General features: G+C 38.4%; 1 protein-coding gene across 1 annotated transcript in view; it reads left to right on the top strand.

Annotated features, from left to right (window-relative positions):
- The window catches only part of LOC142336680 (uncharacterized), a 109342-nt gene that overhangs the window by 86667 nt on the left and 1030 nt on the right, over window positions 1-21645 (top strand). The window contains exons 7-11 of the mRNA XM_075385590.1: window positions 1171-1317; window positions 5332-5436; window positions 6624-6762; window positions 17537-17631; window positions 18043-18255. Coding sequence (XP_075241705.1) covers window positions 1171-1317; window positions 5332-5436; window positions 6624-6762; window positions 17537-17631; window positions 18043-18255 — 699 coding nt within the window. The remainder of the gene's footprint in view (window positions 1-1170; window positions 1318-5331; window positions 5437-6623; window positions 6763-17536; window positions 17632-18042; window positions 18256-21645) is intronic.

Genomic DNA, 21645 nt, shown 5'->3' with positions numbered 1-21645 from the left:
GGACAGATTTGAAATTTTGTATTTCTTGGTTAAAGAAAGAACCAAAATGCACCATTAGACAAAGTTGTTTCTTTTCAGTTATTTTAGAAAGGGAATGTTTCCAAAAACTTGAATGAAGATGTTGTAGACATTTTACTCTGCCAGTTACGTCAAGCGAATGTAAAGATGGCAGAAACTATAATAATTGTGCTCACTATTCTCGAATTTAAAAAAAATCGTTTCAGGTTATTTTTTATAATGTTAAAAAAATTTTTTTCTGCGCGAAGAAAAGTGTTTTTTTTTGCAGTTCAAATTACAAAATTGAAAACTGTTTCTAGTTCACTCAATTCAATTCAACTCGGTTATCAAAACTTCCGCAGAACGTGCGTAAAAATTGTGTACCAGAAAAAGGACAAATACGATGAATTTGTTTTGAAAGGCACAAAAAACAGTTTCGAAAACTGTTTGGTCTCATTGTCAAACAGTATTTTTCTATGAACTCTTCAAAAAATGTTCTTAGTAGAAAGCACACAGAAATCACAGAAAAGAAACTTGTTAAGTTAATTCAGTTTCTTCATTGATCAAGAAAAATTTTGCTTGTTATCATTGTGATTCAGTAGAAGAAATTTCAAAAATTTTTCAATCAAAATCTTATCGAAAATACTCATATTTTACTCAGCAAACATTTTTCGATGTTTGGAACTAGCAACCATTGGAATTGCAACTGCTTAAAATCGATAAGAACAGTTCAGCATAAATAAACAGTAAAAAGTTTTGATAGTGAGAAAAATTTTGATAGTGAGAAAAATTTTGATAGTCCTGAACGCTTTACCAACACCCCATGAGGCATTCTCATATTTCAAAAGCCTGATATCTGAAAAATATTAGATCTTATTTTTAAAATGGCATAATAGCACAATAATTCACTATGTAATGGTATACATTTAATAATTGTGTTTGCAATCACGGATAAGACCCCCAAATTAGAGCTAAGATGACTTGAGAAGATCTGGGATCACCAGAACCGGCGGGTCTCGGCGTGCTACCAAAAATTCAAAGTTCTAATGGGATTTCACCGTTGTCAGCCTATTATATATAACACGAAATGTTATTACTCGTTCTTTGGTATAATTAAAGGAGCCATTCGAGAAAAGATCCCTGTCCATAATCCTGTTGATGTTTGTGATTCAGATCAAGCAAGTGGAGGAGTACATGGCGCACAGGAAATTGCCTCCTGATTTACAAGTGAGAGTGCACGAGTATTACGAGTACAAGTTCAAGGGCAAAATGTTTGACGAAGAGGTCATTCTGGACGAGATGAACGACTGTCTACGCGAGGTGAGTCATGCCAAACGTTTATGCGAGGGAGGAGGAGGGGAGAGGTTGTTAGAAACAAAATTATAGCCCCTATTATGGCTTATTTACGTTAATTGAGTTAGGGAGCTGTACGATATGTCCCCCACTAAGCCTGTTGGCACTATTGGAAAAACACGAATCGCGAGCTGAATCTTGGCTGAGGAGGTTGGTATTAACATTTCGGATCTTTTCCGTTTGAGCCCCCCCCCCAGCTTAGTGGGTGCATTTAATTTGCATCCCCCAGTGTCTTATATACCCTTGGAGGAGCAGGGAGAAGGTGAGTGTGATTCGATTGCGAAAAATGACGAGAAAAACCTGGCAAAGAAATTTCTGTTAAGCAAACAGCCTTCATTGCTTTATGAAGAAAAAGTGTTGTCAGAACCAGCGATTTGCACGACCAGAGTTCAGCTGAGTCTCTCACGACAAACATTAAATGGTGCGTCGAATTTTGTTTTAATTTAAGTTGATAAAAGTGCTTAAAATAATATAATTATAACTGATTTTTTTGTGAAACTCTAACTGCAAACTGCGAGATGCCAGATGTCTGCAGTGTCAGATTCTAGAGTGGCAGGTTTTCCTATATACAGTGTCAGACTTTAAAACTATTTTTTAAAAATTGTTGAATTCCTTCGAAATTACGACTTCATTCTTAAAACACTTTGCACTTCTCCGCGAATGCCAGGTTTTCTCAGTGACTTCATCAAATTTGCCTAACTTTTACATTATTAGTTGAGTAAGTTGACTTTTTGTGATCAAGCTCTAAATAATTGTGTGCAATGCATTCAAGTGAATGAAAAATCAACCGAATGTAAAACTTACTTAGAGGACCCAGGGTACGAGTTCGTCGTTCATTAAAAAATTGAGGCAGAAAGCGGTGTTTAAAAAATTGAACTTAGACTAAAAGAAATGAGTGTCTAATTATTGTTCTAAAATTAATGTCCTATAGGACACTAAGTTGCGTACAAAAAATCAAACTTTCATTTCTCTAAGTCTAAGTTCAATCTATCAACTTAATAAGTCTAACTTTTGACACTTGAATCAAACCGCTATAAATAATCAGCTGTTTCGCTATCGGAGACTGAGACTTTCAGTTTTTTTTTCAAATCCTTTATATTTAATTAACAATTTTCTCTGCAAAATATGCAAAATTGTACTCCAAACTTCAGTTTCAAATGAAATTCAACATTTTTGTATCCTTTAGATCTCTAAATAAGCTAGAACACATTCTCAGTCCACCTCAAGCCTTGTTCCCACCACTCAGTTGCAAGCGCCCTTGTAGCATGGCTTTAAACCCCTCAGTTTACCAAAATTTTATTCTGACATGTAATAATTTCTTCTGGATTTAACGGTTAGTGTGAAAAACGGAAAAGTGGAGCATCAAATGGAAACAAAAATTCCGGAAACCAAAACAGGTCATTTCATCTTTATGTGGCAAACAAAGTATCTCCCAGTTCACCAAATTCCAAAAATCTGCCCGAAAACCCGGGAATATTAACTTATACCGGTAATCTGGTAGTAAACCTGAAAATGTTGAATTTTCCGATCGTTGACCACCCGCAGGTTATGTCCATCCAGTTACAAAGCGTCATTATATGACAGAATGCAATATATCGTTATACCACTGGTGTTTGAAAATCATATGTAACCAGCAAGCTGAAGTCACAAAAAAAGGGATCTATTTACCCCACTACGTTATTCGCCCATCAGTTACTGAGCACGTGCCATTACATACTAAATAAATATGTAAAATAACATGCACTTGGGGTTGCTTCTGGGAGTGCAATTAATATGCACCCATTAGACTGGGGGGCATGAACTGAGAAGGTTTAAAAAATATCTAAAATTTGCGCATTTTTGAAATAACTGCACCGATAACTCACAACCAGAAATCGACTGTGAGTTTTTGGCTTTTTTAAAAAACTAATTGGACGTAACTCAATTTTTCTCCAATAGACAATAACTCAGAGATTCGAACCCCTCAAAATTGTTGAAATCTCTCAAATCACAAATAGCTAAACAACATTTTTCGCCGACTGTAGTTACTATATTTGGTGAAAGCTATCAGATTGGCGTCACTGCTCATTTGCGTTCAAGTATCCGTATTTTAATCGTGGAGTATATTTCCTAAATAATAATATTTTTTGTCAGCGGTTCTCAAAAATGATCTCTAAGTTCCGATCGTAGAAAATATTTAAGATTCGTTAAAACTCAAGAGACTATAAATTAGGGAATCCGGTAACCCAAAAAATTTATTTCATCTTTGTGTGGCCAACAAAGTATCTCCCAGTGCACCAAATTCCCAAAACCTGCCCGAAAACCCGGGAATATTAACTTATCCCTGTAGTATTGGCAGTAAACCTGAAAATGTTGAAATTTCCAATCGTTGACCGCCCGCACGTTATGCGCATCCAGTTACAAAACGTCATTAAATGACAGATTGCAATATGTCATTATATAACTGGTGTTTGAAAATCATACGTAACCAGCAAGCTGAAGTCACAAAAAGAAAAAATGGATCTATGCCCCCACTACGTTATGCGCCCACCAGTTACTGAGCACGTGCCATTACATATTAAATAATAATTATGTAGAATAATATGCACCTGGGGGTGCGTCTGGGGGTGCAAATAATATGCACCCATTAGGCTGGGGGCATAAACGGAGAAGATATATAAAACAAAAAATATATAAAATATGCGCATTTTTGAAATGTCCCGATAACCCACACCCAGAAATCGGCCTTGCTTTGTTTATCTTTTTTTTAAAAAAACTTTGTTTAAACTTTTTAAAAAAGTGAATTGAGCGTAACTCAATTTTTCTCCAATAAATAATAATTCAGAGATTCAAATCCCTGAAAGTTGTTGAAATCTCTCAAAGCACAGCTAGCTAAACAATATTTTTCGCCGACTGTAGTTACTATATTTGGTGAAAGCTATCAGATTGGCGTCACTGCTCATTTGCGTTCAAATATCCGTATTTTTACTGTTGAATATATTTCCTGAAAAATAGTATATTTTGTCAGCGGTTCTCGTAAATGATCTCTAAATTCTGATCGTAGAAATGATTTAAGACTCGTAAAAACTCAAGAGATTATAATTTAGGGAATTAAAGAAGTTGTTCAACGGGCGCTCAGGTATTACATTTATATAGAAATCTTTAAATTTATGGTCGTGTTCCATATATGATATAATGAATTTGGCGAGCCTCAGCTGAGACTTCTATATCAGAAACCTATTTGTGGAATAATGTTAGGCCTAAGACTCTCTCGTTTTGGTGATTTTGGATTAAAACGACTAATCGATTTTAAGCACTTACCCAAAAGTATCAAATAACAAAAATTGCAAAACAAGAGTTGACGCCAGTCAAAATCGGACGGTTATCTTGCAAGATTTTTCAAGATTTTTGCAAGAATCTTGCAAGATTACGCATCATCTTGCAAGATCCTGCAAGAATCTTACAAGATCGTGCAAGATAACTGTCCGATTTACAAAACTTTTGCAAGATAACCGCCCAAAACTCTATCCGTGCATAAGAGGTTCGAATTAAATGACATTATTTAGAGGAAAACTGTGACAAATTATTGATTCAAACTACGTCAAATAAATCACGGAAATTAGATTCAATGGCCTCGGATAATAGTGGCAATGCGATTTTTCACTGTTTACCGCGCAATTACAAAATCTTCTTTCGTGGATAATAGTGACGGATATTACAGACTTCAAGCACTTTCAAACAAATTTGCTGTCTGCCTCTATTTTCCGACCTCGATTACTAGGTACTATACTTAAACATGTTTGAGCAGAAATGAGCGACAAGTGCGCGCGATTTATACATGCCAAAAATATTTTAGGTACGTAATGTCTCTCAAATTCCTCTCCAAGTTTTGATCCGTTGCAATTTCACAATTTTTAGGTGTATCAATTGAGGTGTATTAGTATTATTGTTCAAACTCTCAATAATTGTTGTTAATCGTTTGTTTACTTTTGTTTGCTGCAGGAGATCCTGAACTACAATTGTCGTGAACTGGTAAATGTCGTTCCTTTCTTCCAAGGAGCGGATCCTCTCTTCGTTTCTGGAGTCGTTGCCAAACTCAAGCATGAGGTATGATAAACGTATCTTAACAAGTTGAAACTTTAGATCACATGTCACGTTTCCTTTCTTTCAAAATTTACATTCCTGTTGGCCTATGTTAAGTCCCTGGACCAACTGAACAAAGTGACACATAGTACGTCCATATTACGTCCATCCTTGATCGGATCTTGATGAGTGCCAAAAATGTCTTTTGCTTTCATTTGAACTTGCCAAGTCTAGTGCTGGCTAATATATTGGACAATATATTTATTTTTTTGGTTTGTGGCATTTTCAGAAATTATCATACTCCATTCCAGATTCTTTGATACTGAAAGTAATTTGATTTGTGAAAGTAATGAATTACAACGAGGGCCACCGTGACCATCCCTTTTGAAATGAAACCCATCTGTTGCTTTCTGAGAGATTTAGGTTAAGCCAAACCCAAAAGGTAGCTGTAGAATTTAAACTTTCTGTGAATATCTGCTTACAGGAAATCTATAAACGTTCTTCTGATTTTATTTGATTGACTTGACCAATTCCCTGATAGCAAACCCATTCAAAGACGGCAACGGATAATTATGCTGAAACCAAAATTCCCTAATTTGCGAAGAACGCCGAAGCCAAAAATTTTTCCGCTGTTTCTAAAATAAGGAAAGAAACGTGCCTGCCGTTGAGCGCTTCTCGACGATAGTTTTTTTCAACAAGAAATGATATTGCAAAAAGGAAAGCTTTTGCGCATTAAGCTCAGTTAAATAAACAAGAGTCATTAGCAGATTTGACGTACAATTTTTTTTCTTCAACAATGAGGTATACTCAAGATTCTAGTCCTCGAAAAGGATGAGCCCAAATAAGGCTTACACCAACTATAAGCTCATTAAAGTTGGAGTTTCAACATCTAGTAGTTCGGTTTGATGCAAAACAGGTCCTGCTAAAACATATACAAAACAATTAGAGCCATTGCAACATTCGATTGTTTTATGTTTCTATGAGGCCTATCAGCTTATTGATTACGTCATTACAACAATTATCCGCCACACTGCCAATAATGGTGATTACGTCAGTCCTTCAAGTCTGCCTTGAAAAGTGTCGAAGCCTGTGTAAGCTTGTGATGGCAATTTCATCATAGAGTACATAGTTGCGATGATCTCATAGATGTCTATAAGGTGATTACGTAACACTTACGTTAACGCGTACATGTGTGTATGTGGGTGTTTCAGGTGTATCAGCCTGGGGATTACGTCATAATGGAGGGGACGATTGGCACTAAGATGTTCTTCATCCAACAGGGTACAGTGGACGTGGTCACCAACAATGGAACGTGTGTCGCGCAATTGTTCGACGGATCATACTTCGGAGGTACAAATCCCTGTACATTTTGTATTGATCATTGCGGTACATAATGTACATTTGTATTTGAGGTTTTTTGTGACTTTTTGTGGGCAGAAGTGACAGACAATACTTCGTAACATACTGGATCTTTTCAACAATTGGTCTTTTTTTCAAAAATGGGGCTATTCTTGAATAGAATTCCAACGAGAGATTTATTGGTCAATCAGAGAAGAGCATTAACGTAACACGCCTGCATATAGTAACCGCATTGGAATAAATTAAGCTAGGCACTTAACCGAACTATAATATAAAACGAAAAAAAAATTCATCCAACTGGCGTGTCGATGAGAGCGAAAATCGACCCGCAATTCAAGATTAAATCCCAGTGCACTTGAAGGCCATAGCCGTGAACAGCTGTCAGCCATGGCGCTTAAACTGACATGGGGCTATAACTAAGCTGTATGACAAGTAATATTGTCAAAACGTATAGCCCAGAAAGGGGGAATTCTCCACTATTCTCTCCAAATACGTTTCACATAACTACTTTGGATCAATTTTGGGGCCCCAAATTTTGGAACCCCTTTTTTGGAAGAAGATAATTTCTTTTTTTGCTGCGATAAAAAGGTGTGCGTTTGATGAAAAGAGCCGATATATGTTCAGAGTTCAATACAGTTCTGATAATTCTCAATGTAACGGCTGCTCTCCTATCAAAGTCAAGGAAAACTTTACACCGCCCAGTTCGTTTCAGCGGTTTCAAATCTGTCCGGATATTGTGTTTTTGCAGTTAACTTTTGTGAACTGTATTATCCGCTATACTGTAGAATACCGTTGCATTACTTGTTGCTCAATTACTCCTGATAACTAATCGCTCAGCTTTGCTGTTTAACAATCTTGTTTTTCTCAAAATAACAAAATAATTCGAATTGAAACAATCAAATTTTGTTGAGTTTTTGTTAATAACTCAAGTTATAAACCGACTTTAGGAATTCTATTTCCAACAAATTGTAGCCCTATAACTTGGCTATAACTATGCAAAGTTTCAACCTGCTACAATTAGCAGTTGTAAAACAGTAGGTCTTAACAATTGGAAATCTGACAATAATAATATTTTCTAACTTTAATGTTAGCAAGTCTCTCTATTGGTTTCAGTAACACCAATGTTGAACTAGAATCGGCTTCGTTAAAGCCAGTAAGAGAAACTGACTTTATGCTTTGCACAAAGTTTCTCTTACTTAGGAACTTCGTTCCTCAGAAAAAAAGTTTTGAGAATATCAAAGTTAATTCTCTTTTCACAAGTCAAAGTAAAGTTGAAACTGTACAATCACTAATATGATCTACAGAAACAAGACACGATAACAAGTAATTTACCGCTCAAGAAAGTGTGCTTCAATACGCACTGTATGTCAGTTTAATATAACCAAATTTATGAGTTTCTTCTGATTTTTGGTAGTTTTTCAAGCTCTATTTATACTGCCGTACATGTCAAAATTGCATCTCTGATTGGTGGTAGATTACTATGTCGTAAGATTCTCTGAATGCACTGAAGTTGGGGTTCGGGATACCTTATACGGTGCCCCGCACTCTCTGAATTAGTATAAAAATCGCAAAATTCATCGAATCTGGCTTACCAAGTTGGGTATCTCTTGCTCCGTTTGAGCTAAATTTGTGCGATTGTGAACACTTGAATACGTGGCAATAATTGCGTAACTAAAGTTTGAGTTTCTGTTTCACTTCATATATGACGATTACGTACTAATAATAGTTACTGAATATAAATGTTGAGCAAAATGACCAAATCCGTTTGGCTTCAATAGAATGTAGCATTAAATTTCGCTTGTCAGGCTATTCTAGCTTTAAGGCTTGAAATGACCTTGAAGCGCTATTCAATTTGATTTCTGTGTTGTTAAGCTCAGCCGCAATATCGCCGGCCCTGTTTTCCATCGCGAAAACATCTTTTCCAGGTAGTACTGGGGCGAGCTTCACTACTGGTCTCTTGTACACTCCGTCGTTCGTTCGAACTATCGCTGATCGAATCACACCGTCAGACCTATCGATGGTCTCCGCAACTCGACCTAGATTGTAATATCCACGCTTATCGCTGTCTTCGATCAACCAAACGAGATCGCCTTCTTTAAGGGTTTCGTTCGCCGTAGATCGCCATTTTTGCCGTTTATTCAGAGTTGGCAGATATTCTTTCCGAAATCTGTCCCATATGAGATTTGCATAGGCTTGAGTTTGTCGAAAGAGCTTTCGATGATCAACAAATTCTTCGGCGCATGGTAGATAGGGTAAGCAAACGTTCCTGTTGCCAAGCAAGAAGTGATTGGGAGTCAATGCTTCTAAGTCATTAACATCTGAACTGACTGGAGTCAAAGGTCTCGCATTCAAAGTCTGCTCAACGATACACATCGTTGTTGAAAGAACGTCCTCGGTGACTGATCTGTTCCCCAACACTGCATACATTGCTTTCTTGCATTTTCTCACCAACCGCTCCCATACTCCTCCAAAGTGAGGTGCTGCGGGTGGGTTGAACTTCCATCTGATCCCTCGTTGAATTAGATGTTCTTCGATCCCTTCTTTGTTCCATGCCGCAACGTACTCTGCAAACTCTCTTTCGGCTCCAACAAAATTTGTCCCATTGTCGCTGATGATCGTATTCGGTTTGCCTCTTCGAGCAATAAATCTCATTATTGCATTGAGACAACTATCTGTGCCCAACTTGGGTACCACTTCTATATGCACCGCTCTCATAGTTAGACAAGTAAAGAGACAACACCATCGCTTTTCGTTTCTTCGCCCAATCTTCACAATGAAAGGGCCAAAGTAGTCAACTCCAACATTTGTAAAAGCGGTAGAAGCATCTAACCGTTCTTCGGGTAGACCTGCCATTACTGGTGCTATCGTTTGTGCTCTGCCCTTTCTGCAGGTTACACACTTGTTCTTGATTGATCGCAAGGCATTTCGTATGCCTAGGATCCACATCTTCTGCTGAACAATGTTTCTTACATGCTCAGTGCCCTCGTGTTGATTGTCCTTGTGCTCGTTTCGCAAGAATAATTCAACTGCATGATGTTTCCAATGTAGCAATATTGGATGCTTCGCATCGAAGTCAAATTGGCTCTTGCCTATTCTGCCTTTGGCTCGAATAAGTCCTTCTTCATCTAGGAAGGGTGAGAATTGTAAGATTTTGCTGCCTTTTGGAATTTCCTTTTCAGCTTTGAGAGATTTCATCTCTTCACCAAACTGTTCTTGCTGTAGTAGTTTGAAGATTGTTGCTTTTGCTTTTTCTCTTTCTTCAATGTTGACCACGAGTGTTGCTGGTCTGTGTTTGTTCAATGCTCACTGTACGTATGCCACTGTATTTACTAGTCTGTTGAAGTTACTGAATCGTTCCCACTGGATAACAGCTTTCTTCTCTTCAGCCTGTATCATGAATGCTGATAAGGGTATATTCTCTTCATCTGATGCAAAGATTAGGTTCACTTGCTCTGGCCATTCACTTTCTGGTCGTTTCAACCAGGCCGGCTCAGTGAGCCACTCACTTCTCTTGAGTTCTTCAATGTTGATTGCTCTCGTGCCAATGTCAGCTGGGTTGTTGATACCGCTCACATGTTTCCACTGCGAAACATCGGTTGTATCTAGTATCTCAGCCACCCGATTGGCCACAAACACTTGTTGTTTACGATGGGAACTGTATATCCACTGCAATACGGTAGTTGAGTCTGACCAAAAACTGCAACTACTTATCTTCATTTCGTGTTCCTTGACTATCTGTTCTTTCAACCTCACTGCCGTGACTGCCGCTTGCAATTCCAATCGCGGTATTGAAAGATGCCTCATCGGCGCTACTCTGCATTTTCCAATGACAAATGCTAAGTCAGCTGGGTATTCTTTGGGTTGTGAGCGTAGATAAGCCACTGCACACATCGTGTCTTCAGATGCGTCAGCAAACACGTGAAGTTCGGCTTTATCCCTCTCTCTGTTGAAGTACCTTCTATCGATACTTGTTTCAGCCACTATTGGAAGTTGTTCTTTCCATCTCAGGAATTCTTCTTCTTCACTAGGCTCCACTTCGTTGTCCCAATGTTGTCCATTCTTAGTCCAGATGCCTTTCAGAAGTCGTCTCATATGAACACTGAACGGAGCAAACAATCCGATCGGGTCGAATACTGAAGATACCAGTGACAGCATCTTCCTCTGGGTTATAGGTGCTTCAACTTCCTTGTTTGCACCTCTGCATACTTGAAGACTGTCATCAGTAACGGTCCATTGTAGTCCTAGCACTGAGGATCCCTCCGTATTGGGTTCCACTTCGACTTGCTTTGTGTTGCTGATTGACTTCAAGTCTTCTGGGATTGCTTTGGTAACTGCATCGTTGTTGCTTATCCACTTCTTCAATTCAAATCCATGTTGTGAGAGAAGAGGTTGTAGTTGATTGAAGACTTCAATTGCTTCTTCAGGGGTTTCTACCGATTTGATGAAATCGTCCATGTAGAAGTTGTTTTGTATTGCTCGTGTTGCTATTGGATACTCTTCTTCGTTGTCCAGTCCCACTCGCTTGAGAGCATAGTTCGCACAAGTTGGAGAACTCTTAGCTCCGAATACGTGACGCTGATATTCGTATATCTGAACAGGTTCGTTAGTTCTTGGACGCCATAAAAACCTCAAGCAACTTCTATCCTGTTCGGGAACTTGCACTTGTAGAAACATCGATTCGATGTCGGCTGTTAGGGCTATTGGTCCTTCACGGAATCTGAATATTGTTCCAATCAACCCATGTAGCAGATCAGGTCCTGCTAGTAGCTTATCATTTAGGCATATGTCTTTGTACTTTGATGCGGCATTGCAAACACGTCTTACTTTGCCGGGCTTGTTCGGGTTTAGCACTGGATGGTGGGGCAAATACCATTCTTTCCCGAATGTGCCTTTCACTTCGGACTCGTCCAATATCTTTACGAATCCTTTTTCTACATCTGTATCTATTGACTGTTGATACAAACTCTTCAAGTTTGGGTCCCTTTGGAATCTTCGCTCCAGTGAGTAAAGCTGACCCAGGGCTGAGCTGTAGTTGTTCGGTAGGATTGGCTCTGGTTCACTCCACAGCATTCCCACTTCGTACCGCTCGCCTGTGAACTTCGTCGTACTCTCTAGCATCTTTTGTGCCTGCAGTTCCTTCTTTGACTGACTGACGACGTTGATTTTGGAAGCATAGGTTTCTATGTCCCACCAGGTTTGGATATTCTCAGCCACTTTCACATCTTCAGTGAAGGCGAAATGACAAACATTTTGTCTTCTTTTGCCCGTCATGGGTCCACTGACTACCCATCCTAGCTCTGTTAGAACGGCGAAAGGTTCACTTCGTGTTCCTATCTTGTAGTCCAATGGTCGTTGTAGCTCATAAGCATCTTGACCAAGGATGATGCCAACTTCCATCAAGTTGAAGTTTTTGTTGGGTAAAACACTCAAGTGGTTGAAGCTTTGCTTCAGCTTGTTGTAGTTGTAGTTCGTGTTTCCCAAGGAGATTGACGGGTGTGCAAACGCTTCGATTGAATGCACCTTTGAGTGTAGTCCCTTTATTTTTAGAGGAACCTTTTCTGTCTTCAGATCCTTCGTTCCGTGTATGCCAGCTATGTTGAGCGTCACATCGGTGCCTTGGGCTCCTAACTTCTCTTGCACTCTTTGATCGATGAATGAAACCGTTGATCCACTATCGAGGAAAGCATATGTGTTCCGCCTGTTGCCACCGCTCTGTATTGAGACAGGAACTATCTGAAGAAAGCTAGTAACTTCGTTACTCTGGTTGATTGTTGCTGCGCTTACGTTGACTGCATGATTGCCCTCATCCATTTGGTTTTCTAAGTGTAGCAATCGGTTGTGCTTCTTGATGCATCCATTGATGCCGCACGCATTGACTTTACAATCTTTGATTGCATGTCCTTTGCCTAGACATCCGTAACATAAGCGTTGCTTTCTCACTGCTGCGTACCGATCATTCACACTCATGTTCCTGAATAGTGGACAGTTCCATATTTTATGAGTGCCATCAGCTAGCGGACAGTGATCACTTTGCGTTTGCTTCGTTTCTTTCACGTTGGAACTTGCACTGAAGTTCGACGTTTTCGAGAACCGTTTGTCTCTATTTGTGCTTCTTCGGTCTTCTTCTCTTCGCTCTCCCTTGAAAGCTGAAAACCCTTCGTGCACGAATGCTATCCTTGATAGCCATTTTTCAAATATAATCAGATCAGGCCAATCTTCATCTTTATCATCAACATAGAACCACCACTTCTCTTTGAGAACTTGGGGTAGTTTATCTACTGCCATATACAATGTCGAGCTTGATTGCAGATCACCAATCTGCTTGTACTCTTTGAGCACATTCACAAAGTTCGAAACAATAACCGAGAAACTGATCAGACCTGTTGAGTCGTGTGGTTTCACCTGACTTGCTTTGCGAAGACTCTCCAGTTGTGCATCAATGATCACATGAGGCCTTCCAAATTTCCTCTCCAGAATACTCCATGCAGCACCATAGAACTGTCCAGAATAGCCCATTCCAGAGATTGCTGACCTTGCCTTGCCTGTCAGTAGAGTCTTCAGATGGCTCATCTTCTCTGAGTCTGGTATTGGTCGTTGATCCACTGTAGCAATGAACATACTAGACCACTCCGGCCATTCGAGAGGGTTCCCGTCGAAGTTGTTCAACTTCAGCTTTGGTAGGCTACTACTACCTGAATAGCCCGTGTTGTATCGTAATAGACCAGCTCTGGGGGAAACGTCTCGGTCTTCAACACTTGAGGATCGGTCTCGTGAACTGCGATATCGTGAGAAGTGACTTTGCCTGTTCACTTCAGGGGTTACTTCGAAGCAAGTTGTTGATCGATCTGGTGTTAGAAGGTTGTCGATTCTGCTGGCCCAGTCAGAGACATCTCTTTTCTTGGGGGTCCAGTTGAAGGGCGATTTGTCTCGAGCACCAGTTGATTGGGAACGAGCATCATCGTTCTCTAATGCTGTTCTCTTCACTTTGCGCTCTAGCTCACGCTCTTGCTCCAGCAGTTGATGCTTGGTTTCCAGTTCCTTCATTTGCATTTCCAGCTCTAGCTTCCTTCGCTCGAACCGTGCTTGTTCGAGTCGCATCTTGGTTTCGAACTCGATATCGAATTTCTTCATCCTTTCCTCTCGCCTTTGCTTTGCTGAAGATGTTTCCGAAACATTCTCCGTTTCTTGGCCACTTGCTGTTGCCCCATTTTGCACTGTTTGAGCAACTGGGTTGTCCGTTTGGTAGTTGTTGCGCTCGCTGTCATTCACTGCTTGGGTTGCGTTGCTTTGCTCTGCATTCATTTCTGGTTGCGTGCCTTTGCTTATATATGCAAGCCAATGATAGTCCAAACTTGCTTTGCACTGCCTTGCTTCTTTCAGATGCTGTTCAACGAAATTAGCTTGATAGGGCACAAGCTTGTTTCGACGCTGCAGTTGCTTGGGTATTTCTTCCTCTAGAAGGTGAACAGTCTGTTGGTAGAGGACCTTTAGTTTGTTGGGTCGATCTGAATCTTCAATTATTTTGTAGCCAATCCCTGTTTTGGTGTTCACTTCTTCCCGTAAATCTTGGAGCTTCTTGTCGTACCTTTGAGCTGTTGATTGAAGCTCCTCTCTGCTGATTGTGTTAGGATTGCCTGATTGCCTTTTGCTTTGCTTGCTCCTTTTAAGCGAGGTTAGTTCTTCAACGTAATTTGTGAAGTGCACTCGCAGCTTTCGCTCTGCCTCACTGGCGTTGCGCTGTTGATTTGTTTGATTCTCTTTGGGGGGTGCCTTTGGCACTCTCTTCATCAGATGGGACAGCAATTTGCCTTCCACTGTCCGGGTCGGCGGACCAAATGTAACGGCTGCTCTCCTATCAAAGTCAAGGAAAACTTTACACCGCCCAGTTCGTTTCGGCGGTTTCAAAGTGAGGAACAACAGGGTGATCCTCTGGGGTCTCTTCTGTTTTCCTTGGCTCTAATGCCTCTCATAAACGAGATTGAGCAGGAAATCCCCGTGCTCTTACAGAACTTCTGGTATCCTGACGACGGCATTTTCGTGGAAACTGAAGCCTTACTAATGCATAGCTTACATATTTTGGAAAGTGAAGGCAAAGACTTGGGCTTCAACGTAAAGGTCGCCCAAAACCATGAGCAGGTTAGATAAAAACCTTAAACTTGCTAATCCTGAAGGTTTTGAAGTACTCGGGGGTGCCAATTGGACCGGAGACTCATCATTCAAAGATCTTATCCAAGAGGATATTGAAAAATTAGCCGCACCTAGATCGCTTACAGCAACTTGTCGATCCTCATTCAGCTTCGGGCATACTTAAAATTTGTATTGGTACTACCAAAAAGTTGTACTCTCTACGGACATTTAAACAATGCCCTCCAGTTACTGAAGTCTTACTTCATTTTGGGAATGCTCAAAGGGACTGCCTAGAAACATTTATCAAGGAAAACGTTACGTGCAGCAATTGGAAACAAGCAAACTTGCCCATCAAGTTGGGTGGAGTGGGTTTGAGATGCTTAAGTGATCAACATCTAGCCGTTTTAATAGTTCAATGGAGTCAATTTCGTTTCCAAAGGAAGCTTTTATTGGGATGAAAACCACTCTGGAAATTGAAGTTAACGCGAATTGCCTTGTCGCATTGCAAGATGTAGATAGGACAATTCAGAAGAAAATTCATAAAAAATTGATCAAATTTACCCAATGATCTTCTATCACAGGCAACAAATATCCGAAAAAGAGCTTGGTTGCAGTCTCTTCTTGCTCCTAATGCAGGTGCTTGCCTAACCGCGCCTCCTAGTTCTGCACTGGGACTGCACCTGGAAGCGGAAGAGTTTCAAAGTTGCGTCTAATTTAGGCCGGGTATCCCTATACATGATGCTCCCCGAAATTGTCCCTACTGTAAAAATGGTGTCATCGATATATATCGGGACCATTCTTTAACATGAGGAGGACGAGGAGATAAAATTCATCGTCACGACCGTTTGAGAGATAAAATTTTCTGCTCTTGTGTCTCTGCAAAATTGAGCCCTTCGCTTGAAAAAAAGAACCTTAGCAACAACAACCAATCCCAACCTGCAGACCTACTTTTGCCCTCTTGGACAAAAGGAAAACCAGTAGCGCTTGATGTAACAGTGGTGTCACCTCCCCAATCAAGAATCATTGCAAATGCGGTAGATACACGCGGTTTTGCTCTAACATATGCTGACAACTGCAAACTAGCTGCTGATGACGTTGACTGCCGAGAAGCCAGAGCGAATTTTTTGCCACTGTCATTTGAAGTCCTCGGTTGTTCGTCTGAAACCTCGCGAAAGACAATAAAAAGAATAGCTTGTCTGGGGGACGGAAAAACTGCTTTCTCGGAAAGTTCTAGCGTAGCGATCACCCGATTGACTCACTCCATTTCAAACCAATTATTGCGTGGGAACGCAAATAAGATAATTACCCGATTCGCCTAACTAAGTAGTTAACTAGTTAATGATAAAAGATGCTTGTACCTGATTATTGCTGAGTTTTCTCTTTAAATGCATCCTTCTCATCCAACTGGAGGCGAGTAAGGGCTGCTTTTGTCACTAAATGAGAGGTGATCAAAACCGATTGTGTGGTTATGTGAACGGAAAGACTTGTATAAGACAATAAGGTTTATGTTACAAAACTCATCAAAACATCATAGATACCAAATGATGAAGAACGGGAAAGGTCCAAAGGAATGGTATGCTGCCCAATGACTTTAACTGATTATTTGATGGATTACCCAAGATTCAATCTTCCCACTAAGATATTTAAAACTAACCGTCTGGTAAGAAACACGAGGCTATTAAAAGGAGCATCCACTATAATATCCGATAATTTCAACTAGTCCATTACTTGGAAAAAGCATACTCAGCATCATGGAAAATTTTTGTCGGGAAATTTTCATAATTGATAAAAATTTCAGCGGTTTTAAAGGAGACTTGCTATCCAAACAGAAACAAATTTTGCTTTGTTAGGTAAAATTTGAAGAATCAATAAACTTTCAGGGTGATTATTATTATCTACATTAAATTTAAGGCGTCTGCTGAAGCTCATTCGTTTAATTGTTAGAACGGAATATTCTCTTTGAAGTCAAATTTTTTTTAAGAACAAAAAGTTTAATAAAATGTCAAAACGATGCAAGACTGGGTTAAGTGTTAGAAATTTTTCTGCTTTTATTGAAGTTTGCGAGAAAATTTAGTTTTGATGAAAAAAACTCTGGAGCATCTAAAGTCAAAAATATAATATTGACCCAATGAACTGACAACTGATAGCTATGGCATTGACATTTAAAAACCACTTTAGAGGAGAAGAGACAGAAGAATGAAGAAATGATGCGTCTATTTTTTAGTTTTTATTTTGCTGTTTTGAGTAAATTTTGTTTTAGCTATGAAGTTGAATTTAGCATTCTTGTTTCAGCCTATGTCTAATTATTTATCAGTTAAACTCAAAACATTATCCCTATGGTAATAGTTATCAGTCATACATTTTGTCAATTAAAAATTAAAGGTTCCGTGAGCAATCTTTGAAAGATTTAAGTATTAAAAATAATTTAAAAAAATTTTTTAACTGAATTGACGTTTTAACACTCCAATGCCTTATGATCCAACTTTTAAAATTGTTGAATTTGAAACAGATAAGGTTTTAACGATCTTAACAGCTGATGACGTTATAACATATTTGAATTTTCAGGATTTGAAAATTAGATTTTTCTGGAATTTTTTATTGATACCATTTTGGTTTCTAATATTGTATGTTGTTGCAGAGATCTGTTTGTTGGCAAAAATAAAAAGGACAGCCAGCATCCGAGCAGAGAGTTACTGCAATCTTTACTCACTAGAAGTGGAAGACTTCAATGAGGTAAACAACTGTCCAACAAATACAAAGTTCCATAACAAATCGTTAATCGGGATGAGGGTGGCAGGTCCAAACTTCGGTATCATTGTATAACAGGGCGCAACTGTTCTACTCAGAAATTAAAAGAAAGTACATTTCTAAGAGGACTAGAACCAATAATCTCAAGATCTGCAAAAATTTTGGGTACCTACATGTAAAATGCAAATAATATGAAATCGTGAAGATGTCCAAACTCAAATGAATTTTTGGGGGGTATTTTCCATTATAGCCCCCCTTGAAAATCACTAGGTGAAAATATGGCGAACGCGACCTTGACGGTTGCAACTAATATGGATCAACTAAGCTTGTAGGGTGGGAGTGTCACAAAGGGGAAAATTTCCCCATTTCTGTGCACGTCTAAACTGTCTGTGTCAGGTGTTGACGGAGTTTCCCCAGATGCGGAGCCAGTTGGAGATAGTGGCAAGAGAGAGACTGGCCCAGCTGGGCAAGAGGACCAATGTGTTGGAGACTAAGAGCAGACTTAAGCACCAGGACACAGCCTATGGCATCGCACTCTCCACTGACGATTTCCACGAAATGGCAGAAATGGCTAATGAGGAGACACGCAAAATGGTCAGACGACTATCGGTTAGTCAGGTTCAATATTAAATCGTGAGCGTAAAATATCAGACTCTAGACAAACAACGTTGGTTGTCTAACTAGGCAGACGCAAAAGTCTCGTCTGTTTAGCAAAAACGCTCTTTGAACCCCCCAACCCACCCCGACATTTGTGTTTGATCATTAGCGCACACCTCAACCTGAAAGTAATTCTTAAACTATCCGTAGTCGAACTTGAAATAAAAATAGCATAGCCCAAACTATCTAACTTCTCTAAAACATCAGATTTATTTAATTGTTCGCAAATTCGATATTAATTGTTCCAACATTTTTTTTCAAAATTGGGGGAATATACATGCGAGGCTGGCTTTTTCTTCCGTCAAATTTTCACTTTTTGTTTACGTATCGTAGAGAAAAAAGAAAAACACAGTTTTGTAGCCCCCAGGATCTAGTTTTGCTTTTTATTGAAAATAACAAAAATGTGAAAATTGGGAACACCATATTGGAAGGAAAAAAACGAAAAGGAAAAACATCGCTCCTAGGGGAGGGGGTGGCGTTGACAGATGGCGTAGAAATTCGACAATAAATAAGTAAACGGAGAAAATTGTTGTAAAATTAGTTAGTTTCAAGCTATTCTTTGTAAAAACTCATATCTGGAATGAACATCAAATCAACCAGAATCAATATTGAAAATAAAGATGGATTTCTTTCTTGACCTTCTTTAATTGTATTGTTGATGTTGTCAGAGCAGATCGTTTGACATAAACTCTTCTAAATATAACGCATAAATATAACGCAGAAGAGAATTTGAGAATTTATGACTTTATTGATTGGCAGGTGGGAAAAATAAATGCAAATGTTCATTACTTTTAAAAAATAAAATAGTACTTTTCGTTTCTCTGTATTTTGAAAATGCTCAGTGAACTGATCTTTTCCAGACTGCAAGTGTTTTTGCAAATTAAACAATTATTTTTTTTACTGATTGTGTAGATCCTCACAGAAAAAAGAAGGAGTGTTTTTGAAAGATGAAAAATAATTTCATCCTTTTCAGTTCACAAAAAAAAATTAAAAGATTCGGTTTCTTTAAAAAAGACGCCGAAGAAGGACAAGTCCAAAAAGTAAAATTTTCCAGTACCCAAATTTCTTCAATGTTACTTAATACCGCTTGCTGAAAACTTTTAAAGTTGCGTTACAATTCAGACACCAGGCAGAGTGCAAAAACTGTCAGAAATCATAAAAATTAGAAAATTATTACTTAAAATTTGCTACGAAAAGTGGTTATAAATATGTTCACAGCCAAAGTTTTGTTTTTCAAATACAGCTGGTAAAACATCTGCAAGATGTTGAAAACGATGATTTTCCCCATTAAACTCATGAAACATCAAAAATGACAGAATTTTTCGGAAAAGATTTCAAAAAAATCAATTTAAATTTTATTGTCAGTTTACCAAAATATTGTCAGTCCCATCCGGTTTACCAAATCAACCATCCAAGACAAAAATTAACGGTCCGAACCATGGGTATAGTTCACCTGCCAAAAAATATTGTAGTTTTTTCTGTGTCTGCTTTTTATTGGTGCGTTCGTGTTTGGTTGTTTAAGTATGTGTGTGTGTGTGTGTGTTTGTTTATTTGTTTGTGGTTGTATGTATGTGACTGTGAAATTGTGTAATGTGTGTGCTAAGTGTCTGTGTAAAAAAGAAGAATAGAGAGAATTTTTCTGAGGGAACTAATTCATTTAAATGTTAGACACAAGTAGGCATAGAGTGCTAAAACTGTCAGAAATCTTTCAAAAAATGATAATTTATGTTTGTTAGAAATTTTGGCTTTAATTTGGTCTATAAACCAAAACCCTATTTTTCAAATCTCATTGGTAACACTTCTGCGAGAATTTAATTTATTATTTTTTTAAATTTTGCTCATGCGACATCGAAAATGACAATAAAAACTTCAAAAAAAATTATTTCAAAAATTTAGTGCCATGATTAAAATTACCGATACAAGAGCTTCATCTAGTCGACGTCTATTCATTTTGGAAAAAAAAATAATACGACCTAATTCAACGTGATGAAGCTTGAGTAAAGATCAGACCCCAAAAAAGCAAAAATTTTTTTTGTTTTTTTGGTGCTCGGGTTTAAATTTGTGTGATTTTCTGCATGTGTGCAGCATGTGTGGCGTGTTTGTTTCTATGGTTTATCTGTGTCTATGCCGTCTAAATTGTACCACACTTATATTTCTAGAATGTGCTAAGGAGTTTTCGTTTGGTTCAAACACTAAGTAAATTTTTCCAAGTTGCTTCCGGATACTCCCAACGGTTTCTCTAACAGAAATTTATGTTTGTTTTTGTAACGCTGAGAGTAATGTTGGAACATACTGTGCTACGCACAGAATTGCATGAGCCATCTTGTTCAAAGATATTCCATAACTTAGTTCCAGAGCAATTATTTTGTCTGAATTTTGAACAACTTACGGTTCGTGGTAAAAAAAAACATTTAAAAAATCATGACCCAACTTCCAGCCACGAATAAACTGCTCGACCATTGCCTGTGTTACAAGTCCTCGAAAGATCACATAAGCATAGATATCTATTTCTTCATCTAAAGCAAACCATCTAGAAGTTGAAATACATAAATACGTTGTTTTGTACATCGTTTTTACATTTATTAAAAACTTTTGCACTATTCAGATTGTGAATTTTAGCGAAAGGTACGTAGAACTGTGAATTCCACTTCTGAGGTGTGATTGGCCAACTTTGTTCTAATTTAAGTTCTATTTCTAAAGACTTATCATTACTGGGCGTGAATCGATTGCTAATTTAAGTTCTGAAAACAATCTTGATGCACAATGTTGAAGATCTTCACGAAATAATTCAAAATATCCGTTAAAGTCTAAAAATATAAATTTCCGAAAGGTACGAGTCTCTTCTTTTGCAATCACCGAGTTTTGTAATATTTTTAAATTGAAAACCCATAAAGTTTCATCAAGCAATAGGACCTCAATATCCCATAGGTATGTTACAAAAAAAGTAAAGTTGACTCCAAAAGAAAAAATTTACAAATGGAAGATGTTCACAAAAAGTGATATGAAGATGGATGAAATGCCTTATTATTATGGGCTGAAATTTTTTTTAATTACTGCTATAACTTTCAATTCATTCAATAATTTCTATACATGTTACATCTCCTTATCTCTAAGGTATCTGTTATCCTGACGAAAATAACAAAACATGATTTTAGGGTTAATTTAGTTAAAACGTTTGCAACTAATCGGAATTTCTTCTTAAGCTTAGGGTTGATTGCTACCAAACTCAGTCCCTTAATACACAAACGAATTTAAAAACACTTATTTGCAAAATTGTCAGCAGATATTAATTCACACCTCCAATTAATTTGAAGAGAACTATTTTCGTCATGACCCCTTGAA

This window comes from Convolutriloba macropyga, chromosome 3, assembly GCF_964194025.1.
Source record: "Convolutriloba macropyga chromosome 3, txConMacr16.3, whole genome shotgun sequence".
Classification (NCBI taxonomy): Eukaryota; Metazoa; Xenacoelomorpha; order Acoela; family Convolutidae; genus Convolutriloba; species Convolutriloba macropyga.
This window is presented reverse-complemented; position numbering and strand designations above follow the sequence as displayed.